This window comes from Phaethon lepturus, unplaced genomic scaffold (genome assembly GCF_000687285.1).
Source record: "Phaethon lepturus isolate BGI_N335 unplaced genomic scaffold, ASM68728v1 scaffold56792, whole genome shotgun sequence".
In the NCBI taxonomy this organism is placed as follows: Eukaryota; Metazoa; Chordata; class Aves; order Phaethontiformes; family Phaethontidae; genus Phaethon; species Phaethon lepturus.
The window spans coordinates 2,292-13,797 of NW_010523777.1; the positions used below are offsets into that span (position 1 = coordinate 2,292).

The window sequence follows — 11,506 nt, forward strand, 5'->3', positions numbered from 1 at the left end:
TTGTCGAATTCTTGAAATGTAGTTTGGTTGTACAGGTAAAGTTTGTATTTTTTGAGGGTTTTTTAGAAATAACACCCCTCCCCTCCACCAATATGCAGTGTAGGCAACTGGCTATATCCCAGAATATGAAGACTCAAGGGGTAAAACAGGAAGAGAAACAGGTTCATAGCTACTATTTGATTCACTAAAGATAATGACAAAATTGAGATTGAGATACTTTTTGCTAATCAGTCATTAGGTGTTCTTGAAATTACAATTCTAGTTTTGTTACTCAACGTTATGAAAGAGGTAGGGCCTTGATTAAACAGCGGCTTTTACTCTGTGATTCTGACCTCAGTGTCAGCAGATGGTTTGCTTTTCAGCCACTGTAAGATAATACTAATCTTCAAACCTTGGGACAATAATCACATGCTTTTTTAACTTGTCTTGCCAGATACACAGACTGCGGTGTGCCTTTTACTGTATTGGAACTGAAGCGCTATGGAGCAGTACACATCGAATAGTAACAGTTCCACAGAGCAGATCGTTGTGCAGGCTGGACAGATTCAGCAGCAGGTATGGAAGGTGATAACGGGTGAGCTGGCATTGCCAGTGCTGAGTTACAAATCTGTTTGTAGTTTTCAGAGTTTCACAGAACCAGCAAGATGCTTCATGATGCTGTCTGGGTATGTGTTTACCAGATTTCTGTCATCTGATCAGTGATCAGACTGGAACTAAGTCAGAGTAAATATGTTTTTTAAAAAATACTTATTATTAAATTAATAAAATTGCAGGTATACAAGTTACTGAATTTTAATACTAGGGAGTTTGCAAATTGGTGGTGACATAAGGAAAGTAAATGAATTGTCTTTGAAAATGGAGGAAACAATATTAATAGAAATAGTCAGTTGTCCACAAGGAACAATGTAGATTCCCCCCAAAATTGAAATAGGTTTTGTTCAAGCCAATAGAGCTTGAGCTCCAGCTTTCTCAAAAGAAGTATTTGTTGAGATCCTTTGTGTTAGAACTGCAGATGGATCAAAATGAACACACAGTACAGGAATTTCAACAAAATGTGCAGCTTTGAATTAATTCATCCATTCTAGAAATAAATTTCTAGTTCACGTTATAATGTGCAGATGAGTAGGGCTGGGTTTTTTTAAGGGATTATAGATTTTTGCTGTTGTTAAGCTTCAGCCATTCAGATATAGTAATACATTTTCAGATAAGCTGTGCTGCTGCTGAATTATTGTTGCATCTTATGTTTGTTCTAGTTCGAGGCAAGAGGAGTTTCTGAGTTGGTAATGCAAATGAACGAGCCACTGGATTATGTGTTCAGTGACCTATGCTTTGTTTTGTCATCAGCCTGTTTGAGTGTTTGATAGTGGAGACCAGCTTCTTCCATTGAATTTAGTTGAAGTTGACTTTTTTAGTAAGAGCAAGATTGTACTTGAGGTTAAAAATTATCAAAAATACCTGCTTCCAACAGGTAACCAAAAATTTGTTTGGTTTTACTTTGTAGGTAAAAAGGAGGTAAAAACATAGCTTGGCTTGTTTCATTTTTAGTACATGCTCTTAAAGCTTGTGTTGTGTCTGACATGAAATGTTTTTCTAAAATATTTTTTTAATAGTACTGTTGTGGTACAGCTTTTAGTAGAGAGATGTCCTTCATCTCGCAAAATGCTAACACAGTTAACGCAGATTATTTTGGGACTCTTACTAAAGAGGCTAAAGATAGAAAAGGCTTTTAGATTTAACTGCTCTTGCAACCTCTCAAGATTGTCCTTCAAGGTCAGTGATAGGAAGACATTGATGCAGGGGTGACAGAGATGAAGCTTAGACTGTAGTCATCTGTGCTGCTTTTCTGTGCAGAAAGGAATTTATGTCCTTTATTGTAACTAATGAGTCTGACAAAAATCTGGAACCCCTTCACAGGAAGAAACCTGGGCAGTGAAAGGAAACATTAAGCAGAAATGTAGCAGTCTAAAACAACGAAGCTGATATGTTAAGTTCTGCAAAATAATCTCTTGTTCTTTGTAAGTGATTTTTGTTTGGGATATTGAAGCCTGTCAGTATCATATGCAGTTTTGTTGGTATTCCATTTTTAGGTTTGCTAAATGTGTTCACATTCCTTATGTTCCAAGAGCAGCGTGTATGAATTTTGCTCTTCCAGCAGTGTCGTCATCTCTTGTCAGAGCTGTGCATTTCCATGTTTCAAGCTATTCCTGTTCCTATTCCCAGCAGCAGGGTGGTGTCACTGCTGTCCAGTTGCAGACTGAGGCCCAGGTGGCATCCGCCTCAGGCCAGCAAGTCCAGACCCTCCAGGTAGTGGTGATCTCTCTAATTGTGTTCGTGAGCACTGCATGACTCTCACCATCGCCACATATCTAATGCTGTGTTTGTGCCAGGAAATGTTCCTATGTTTGAAATAGGAACAGGAAAATTTGTTAGCGGTAGTATCTGTGCTTTATGCTAACCGTAGGGTTTTCCATGAAGAGCATGTGATTATAGCTTTTCATTGGATCTCAGATGCATGCCAGAAACCCTGATGCATTCATGAATTGTTGCTGCTGTAATTTTGAAAGTAAATGGTGATTGAAGTGGGACTTAAAAGGAAAAAAACACCAAGATGAGGACGTTAACAGTCAAGAGAGATAACCTAAAGTTTTCCTGTAGTTTCAAGGAGATTAGATTTCCGATATCCACTGGAAGTAGTTCTGTGTCTTCACTACATCCAAGAAAGATGGAGTGGTGGTGGATGACCAACCAGCTTGAAGAGTGAAACTTTTTCACTCGTGATTAAAAAGGGCACCTGGGGACAATATCAGCCTCTGTGGGATTAAGAGATCTGATTTCTTATGTATGTGTGAACAACACAGGGAAACCCAGAAGAAGTATGTATATTCATTCCATTAGCTCATGTAGGAGGAGGCTTTTAGAGGAGTTGATAAAGCCTGGATAGCTGTAGCAGTTCAGTAGTGCATTTTTCAGTCAGTATTTTGGTTTTGTTTGGTTTTTTAATTCTTCAGAGCAGGAGAGTTCCAAGAGGCTAGAATGGTTTTGCCAGGTGTAAGGTTGAACACAGCATTTTTTATGTTCAGAGTTAAAATATGAAAAGCTGGCTGACTTGAATTGCTTGGGTCACTGTGGCCTCCTGGTCATCATCATGTGTCATCCGTCCGTCCCCCTGGTTTTTTTTGGCTTGCTCTAATACATTAACAAGAATCCTGGAATGTATCATTTTTCTTTCCGCTTGTTGGATATTGTACTGCTGACTGTGCTTCCTTGTGGCTGACATAAGCATGCTTATCTCTCTCTCTCTCTCTGTTGTAATTCAAAACAATGACTACTTGTTAGGGACTTGTGTGTGATAGTTACAAGGTTGAGGAACAGAACAGTGTCGCAAGGGTATTATGTGACCTGTAAAGTCACAATATTCTATGTAGGGCATTGATCACTGAGGTACAACTGGTTGTTTCCGTGGATGTGTTAGCATATAATTCACTGAGGTATTTGAACTATGCAAAGTGAAGCTTTTTTTAGGTAGTTCAGTATGTGCTGAAAATCTGTACTGATGTTTAGCCTGGTATCTTACAGTAGTTGAAGAGTGAGCACTCGCTATTGCATATTATTGAAATTTACAGGTAGAATACCCAAGAACTCAGTGACTTTTTATCATGTTGTGTTGCTCTTATTTTCTAAACAACTCAGAGAGTGGTAAAGAGTGATAACCTAGTTCATAAGACTCACATTTAAGCTGTGGAGGTATGGTATTTTCAAAGATATATTTTTGGTGAATTTGGGGACTTAGCAGCTAAGGGTGTTTAAACAGAGAGATTGTCCCCTTGATTTTCTTTTCATTGGCCTTTTTCCTAGTGACCAGAGGCGTACTTGGTCCAAGAGTCCAGAGACTCATGCCAAATTTATAAATCCACTGTAAGCCTTGTTGGGCCAAGAAGTGGCTGCTGCTTACTTTCTTTAACTTTTCCTTACTGAGCTACATTTTTTGTTGTTACATTTATAATTTCACTTAATAACCATGAAAAGATTCTCTAAGAACATCACATGCTGTATATTGGTTAGGAAATGGAAACATAAGCATGTAATTGGAGAGAGTTGAAGCTACCTCAGAATCTCTCTGTCAGCATAGCTTATTTAGAGCTTTTTCTCGTTAGGAACCCCAATTAAAGATTAGTAATAGTGATGTGGATAATGAAGTTTTTTTTATTACACTTTACTCTCGGGCTGTGCATGAAGATAGTTGTGTGTGGAAAATTTAGCAATGCTTTTCATTCCTTATTGCAATTAGACTTTGGAAGTTTTGGTTAGACTGGAACAGAAAAAGACAATTTACTAAATCCAGTAGGACATCATGGAAAAAGTTTTAGGAAATAAAGATATTTGATGCTGATTATGAACCAAGGTTAGTGCCTGTTGCTCATTTTTTCTGGTCACCGCATTAAAATAGGTAAGCCTTTAGTCTCATGTGGTAGCCACTTCAGTTTCTGGCTTCATGTCACCAGACTTTTTCATTGTTCTGTTTGTTTTTTCTCGTGTTTTCTAGGTCCAGGGTCAACCACTCATGGTACAAGTAAGTGGAGGTCAGCTGATCACATCAACTGGCCAGCCCATCATGGTGCAGGCTGTGCCTGGGGGTCAGGGCCAGACAATCATGCAAGTCCCGGTTTCTGGAACGCAGGGACTGCAGCAGGTGAGATAACCTTAATTTTATTTAAGGTAAATTGCAGAGAATGAACTGTGATGTTCTTACCTTGTCAGTACGTTTGCCTCAGCACTCTTAAAATAACTGGGCAAAGACGGTTGTTCTCCAGCTATGGATCTGGCGCTGAGCTGCGTGTTAAGAATGCAATGAAAATTCTTTGTGTATTTGATTTTTGTATTTTAGGGAAATGTGTAAACCTTTTAAATGAAGTCCATTAAAATACAGCTGGACTTGCTTTGGGATTTTTTGTTTGGTTTGTTGGGGGTTTTTTTATTATTTTTGTTTTAACTGGCCCTTGCAGTATAGTTGGTGATCTGGTGCCTACTCAATTTATGGCTCAGAAGGAGGATTTAAAAAAATAAATTTATTTATTTATTTAAGAAAGCTTCTTGAAAATAACTCTTGTGCTTGTGTTCATCTCATGTATGATGGCTGAAGGTGAATTTAAACATTTCCATTGCACAGAGGATAATAATGTAAAAGGTGTGGAAGATGGATTTTATTGGAAGCAATTATTTTGAAGTATTTGTCTAAAGGACATTTTTTAAATTTAATCAGGTGCTTGAAGTGTGTTCCTCAAAAGCAAAGGGAAGAACTGTAACAGTGGCACAATGAAAGTGTTCTAGTGATTTGAGAATGGGATTTAGGAATCAAGTTCAGCACAGTCTGGGGAGGCACATGATGTCTTGGTGTTTTGAGAGATTTATTTAGTGCTTATTTAAAATGTCTTTTGTTGAAAGACAATATATTTTGTCTTAGGTTCTTTACAGTCTGGTTGTTGGAGAAAAATCCATAACTGGATTTTTAAGCACAAGCTTCAGACCATATTCCAGTTCCTCTTTTTTAATCTAAGAAGTGTTCCACATTGGTGGGAGGACTTCCGTGCAAAGCTGAAGACAACTTGTATATATATCCAGGACTACTTCTGTATTCTGGATAATTAACACTCTACAGATATCTTAAATCTTAGTCCTCTTTTTTTTCTTTTACCTGAGTATTATTATTCCTAGTTTCATGTGAACAATTTATTTCTTTTGACCAATTTATTGTGTAAGCAGTGGCAAACTGCTAGGACATAATGACACCAGCATGTTATGTTTCCTCTGTTCTGTATGGTTGTGACTGCTGTGTCACAGGGAGGAATAAATTAAAACTCTGCTTTTTAAAATGGAAAAAGAGAAGAATTGGTGCTTTCTTTTTCTTTGCAACAGTAAATCATCCTCAGAGATGATTTGGTAATGCTGAGGCCAAGGAGGGAGAAATAAGAGGCATAGTTAATGTTCCTTTCTGACTCTTTCTTCCACAGATTCAGTTGGTCCAGCCAGGTCAGATTCAGATTCAAGGTGGGCAGGCTGTGCAGGTACAGGGGCAGCAGGGCCAGACCCAGCAGATCATTATACAGCAGCCACAGACTGCAGTTACTGCTGGCCAGACACAGGTAACTGCACCAGCATGAAAGGGTTTTCTTGAGAGAAATAGGAAGAGAAACTTGACAAATGGCTTAAGGTGTCGTTAAGTTAAAAAAGGGGGAGAAAAAAAAAAAAGGAATTATTAATACTGAGGAGAACTTGAGAATAAATTTTGTATTTTTGTAGCGTTTTCATACGTAACTCTGGGGCAGAATAAGTAGATTGCATGTTTTTATCCGTTGTGTTTCTGTACTTTATTGGTTCATGGTTGTTTTTATCTATGTGTTGAAATTTGAAAACATGAAGTATTGCTCGTTTCATACTTGCGCCGTTTTGTGTAGTAGTCTAGTCATACCTGGGTTTTCTGCTGATTCTTTTGTTTAGGACCAAAATTAAATTTCTGAGCAGAATAGTTCTTCCTTTAATGTATTCATAGTGAGACAAGAAACCTAGAACTTGTTTCTTTCAATGTTGAATACTACACTGTTAGAAAAAGTATGTTACAGGTGCTTTAGGTATTTTATCTGCAGTGCAATTGGTTTGTGCTCCATCCTATTTCTTGATGCTGGTAATAAAGCAAAAGAAATAGATGCCTGAAACACCTTAAGCACCATGTGTTAATTCAGGAATTGTGAAATTTGAAAAATAAGCAATTTGTAAAGTTACTGTGTTCTTTGTTTTGTTTAGACCCAGCAACAAATAGCAGTTCAAGGACAACAGGTAGCACAAGCAGCTGAAGGCCAGACCATAGTCTATCAGCCAGTTAATGCTGATGGAACCATTCTCCAACAAGGTATGAGCTTTGGTGTGAAAAGAGTCAGGACTTCTCAACATGTCTTTGATAGGTTTTTATTGCCTTGTAATTATTATCAAAGAAAATATTGAGTTGCAATGCTAGTAGTGCTGTGATACTAATTGTTGGCATAGTGACTGGAAGAGATGTTTATGTTGTTATACAGGAATTCAGTCTGGAGTTCTTCCCCCAGAAAAATGAAAAATGTCTCTTTTCTTCGGCAAGGTCTATTAGAATAGAAACGTTTAAGTTTGTTCTTACACCTTAGAGTACATGATGTCTTACCTGACACTGGGATTACTGTGCAGGTACAAATGCAAAAAACAGGAACCATGAGGAGCAGGTGATGGAATTTAGTTAATAACTTGCAATGATTTTCTGAATCTTTTTGAATGTTACGGAAGGATGAATGAGGTAAAAATGGAAGTGGGACTAATGGTGTTCCCTTCTTTTTGTGTGCGTGTTTTTGGTTTTTTTTTCTTTTGTGTTTTATTTTCTTAAAGTTACAGTCCCTGTTACAGGCATGATCACCATTCCAGCAGCCAGTTTGGCTGGAGCGCAAATTGTCCAAACGGGAGCCAACACCAATACAACCAGTAGTGGACAAGGGACTGTCACAGTGACGCTGCCAGTTGCTGGAAATGTTGTCAATTCAGGTGGAATGGTTATGGTATGTATTTAACTTTTCATTGATATTTTTAAACGTTGAGGTTTAAGATGTCTGTACACAAGCTCTTGTCTGAGATTCACGTCACCTTAATGTGGTCAGTCTTCTCAGTAGCTGCCATTAGTTTAAAGTTTAAACAATGTAAATTTTCAGTTTTAATGGCCTCTCTCCTATTGTAATCTATGTATTCTGTATGTACTTTCTCCCACAGCAATTATTGTCAGAAATCTAGAAACTGAAATTCAAAATAAGCTGTTAATTGATAAGCAGAGGTTTAAATTGTATCAACTATTGCTTTTCTTGAGGATCCCTTAGTATTTGTTTCTCCAATTCGTAAGAGGGCTTTTTCTGCCAATGTTACTTCTTTGTAGCGTGATGCATTTTAACGTGGACTTTATTGTTCGTCCCCACTAGATGTCAGCAGCCCTACAAGTAATATTTGCTTAAGAAATGCACTGAAATTATCATATAAATTAAATAAGTGATAACTAAAAAGCAAGGGAAGCAATGGGCATGTCCTGTATGCTTAATTGTACAAGCAGTAACATGGTCATAGAATTATATGTTGTACTGAAATTTTAGCATAATCAGAAAAAAAACAAGCACAACTGACGTAATTGATTTGCTTAAATTTGTTCTGCAGTTTGAGAAGAACTTTTATTACTCCTTTCAATTTAAGTAGGTGCATTATCTGAACAAAACCAAACACTTTCCATTTTAACGTTTCTTTTTAAATTACTTTTTTGCATTCACTTTGTGTTCTGAGCTGTAAGTACTAAAAACATATTCTTCTCTGTACAGATGGTACCTGGAGCTGGATCAGTACCAGCTATCCAGAGAATACCTTTGCCTGGAGCAGAAATGCTGGAAGAAGAGCCTCTCTATGTAAATGCCAAGCAGTACCACCGGATTCTTAAGAGGAGGCAGGCACGTGCTAAACTTGAAGCGGAGGGAAAAATTCCCAAAGAAAGAAGGGTGAGAATATAACTTGGATCTAATACAGGGTAGCTCAGTGAGAAAGGCACAGAAGGCCACCTGTGCTGGAAAATGAGGACTGGAATCTTAAATTGTTCTTAAATTTATTTTTTGTTTGTTTGTTCATAAGCTACAGCAGACTAATTTTTTAAGTCCCTTGATGGCAGTCCTGCTTCCTTTGCATGCTTTTAATTGTTGAATATGTATGTAGCTGTATTGCAAATGGGCATTTGCTGTAAATACTTTGTCTTTGAGGAAGGGGGAAGGATTGGGACTGGGTAGGCTTTTCTAGTCAGGAATTTCCCCAGCTGAAAGTACTGAACTAGAAACAGTAGGCTGGTCTCTCATTACCTCCTTCATTCTGTTGCAGAAATACTTGCATGAATCTCGTCATCGTCATGCCATGGCCAGGAAGCGGGGAGAAGGTGGACGTTTCTTCTCACCAAAGGAAAAAGACAGCCCTCATATGCAGGTAAGTAGAATTTTGTCTGTCCTTTGGACAACTGCCACTTTTGGTTCTTCAGAATATACTTTAGAGGTATCTTTGTACTGTTTTTTGTGTTCTTTTTTGGGCTAGGCTGACCTTCGTCCCTCTGCCTTTGAATTTATATTTCCGGGATTGTAAAGAAACCTTCTCTCACTTCTTGTAGAGAGGAAGTGTCTGTTTGCCTTGAGTAATTAAATTACAGTATAATATTGATAGAAATGGATTCACTTTGTTTTACAAACAGAGAATGCTTGTGTGTGTTTGTCCTAAGAAATACAGTCTTTGCAGCCTTTCTGGTTGCATACTGGAAATATTTTTTTAGGACATGAATTCAAGGTAGAGACACCTTATCTTATATCTGATTGAAAATTAAAAAATGTGAATATCTGATTCTTAGCTGCATATTGATTTACATCAAAAGCACGAGACAGGTTTTCAAAGGAAAGGACACAGTAGAACAGAATTGGAAAATTCTGTTGTTGGTTAGTGCTTTAAAGCAGTCCCGTGGCTTTAGTGGAAGAATATTTCTTATTCTAAAGTGGAATCCTTCCCAAGTACTAGACCAGTATTAGGTCCTTCCTGTTACCAGAAACAACATGTTACTAAACTATTAGGATTTATATATCCCATTCTCTTACACTGGCCTGTAAAACCCAGGAAAAATGTGACGTGCTTAGAGATCAAGGGAGGGGGCAGGAGTATCGTCTCTTGATACAGTTGTGTGCAATTCTCTCAGCTGTTACAGAAGAATGTTGAAGTTACAACATGATATGTATTTTGTATCTGTAGGATCCAGCTCAGACCAATGAAGAAGCAATGACACAGATGATCAGAGTCTCCTAACCACTGCTTAAAGAAAAAAAAATAACTGAATAGAATTCCCGTCCCTTCTGCAAGTCTGTCCTACCCTTCCAGTGTATCAAGCGAGTCTTTCAATGGGACAATCGCCGTATCACAGCCTATCCTTTTCTACAGAACAAGCACCACGTTTTCAGTACGTGGTCAAGATTTTAACTGCAGTTGACTCAACAAATAGAAACTTAACGACTTTCTTCGTATGCTCTTCTGATCCAGCGCAGGGATTTCAGAGTCTGACAGCTCATGCCTTTTTTTTTTTTCTTTCCCCTCCTTCCTTTTAAACATCTCTTGCATTAAGATTTGCCATGGGTGAGAGCGTGCCACTGCCTTGGTGATCAGCAATAACTGGCATGCTGAAGCAGGGCCAGCAAAGACCTTCTGGAGTTACAGCCCTTCTGTACAGAGACGTAATCCAATTTATAGCAACCAGCACTGACATGGGTACACCATAGTACTGTTGTCCCAGCAGAGACTTGTTATTTACATCCACTCCTTCAGACTTTACCACCTTTGGACTTTACTGTCAACTGAACTGTTCCCTGTTGTTGCATCTGCACTTCTGAAACTGGCAAAAACTGAAGGGGGTTCTTTCAAGTTCCACCTTGTAACATCTGTAAACAGCAAGCTCTTCTCTGGGAAAAGTTCAGCCATCCGGTCACAATGATAGAAATATTTCAAGATGATTACAGGACTTGATACACTGTGTATCTGTTCCAAGAAGTAAGAGGGGAGAAGGTGATGTGGGGATAAGGATTTTATTAGTAAAAGCAATCTCTTGGTGGTTTTTGGTATGTTTATTGCCGGTAGTTGGTGCTTTGGAAGAAGAGTGGATGCTAGTACAAAAGGATTAAAACTTCTAAGTAAGTCTCTTCCAAAGGATTTTTTTTTTTTTTTTTTTTTTTAATATTCCTTCTAACCTGCCAGTCCAGTGCATGGTTCCTCCAAAAGACACAAAATCTGCAATCTCAGAGCTATAGCACTTGACCGTCTTTGTGACGGTGTTTCTTGATGTCTGTTCTAAATCAGTTCCACAATTCTTACTCTACACAGTGAGGGATTGTTTCATGACAGCAGAAGCATAGGGCAACTCAACTCAGCTCATCCTGATGTAACTGAAGGACTGTTAAATAAATGAAGGCAGGTATTGATGAACCTTTCAGGCTTTTTATGGACTATCCTCTTTAAATAAAAAGGAAAAAAAAGTGGCACTTAATGAAGGAGGAGTACTTACATTTTCAAAAAAGGATTTTTTCATGACCTATAGCTGGCTTCTGGCTGAGTATCTCGACAAAACATATCTTTATCTTTAATTCCATAGCTCATTCCAGATTTTGAGCTTGCTCCATTCTTACTAATTTGAAATTTAGTGATGGAAGCTGTAGTTCATAAGCATTTTAACAGGTGTTACTTGCATCTTTCCATGCCCATCTCCTCCCATCTTGAATGAGTTTCACAGATCCTCTGTATATCACCTGCATGCTGTAGTCCCATCTCTTCCAATTTTTGTGTTCTGTAGTTAAAACATAAAACTGCATCGCAGCAGTTAAGTATGGGATTAGAAATATTGCCAGGCATCATCACTGAGGGAGGTGATCATGAACCTGAATAGGTAAGG

The 11,506-nt window shown here is 38.2% G+C and overlaps 1 protein-coding gene across 6 annotated transcripts; it reads left to right on the forward strand.

The window, feature by feature from the left end:
* The first annotated feature begins 434 nt into the window (after positions 1–434).
* On the forward strand, positions 435–10,288 carry NFYA (nuclear transcription factor Y, alpha). Of its 6 annotated transcripts, none has more exons than XM_010282195.1 (9): positions 477–555; positions 2,224–2,307; positions 4,544–4,690; positions 6,009–6,140; positions 6,799–6,904; positions 7,408–7,574; positions 8,373–8,546; positions 8,917–9,018; positions 9,823–10,288. In XM_010282195.1, the coding sequence occupies exons 1-9, from the start codon at positions 481–483 to the stop codon at positions 9,874–9,876; spliced, it is 1,041 nt and encodes a 346-aa protein (XP_010280497.1). In that variant the 5' UTR covers positions 477–480; the 3' UTR covers positions 9,877–10,288. The 6 variants fall into 6 exon arrangements, with proteins under 6 accessions (XP_010280500.1, XP_010280501.1, XP_010280497.1 ...); XM_010282194.1 differs by having other exon boundaries at positions 481–555; positions 2,221–2,307; XM_010282196.1 differs by lacking the exon at positions 2,224–2,307 and having other exon boundaries at positions 481–555.
* Positions 10,289–11,506: the final 1,218 nt, after the last annotated feature.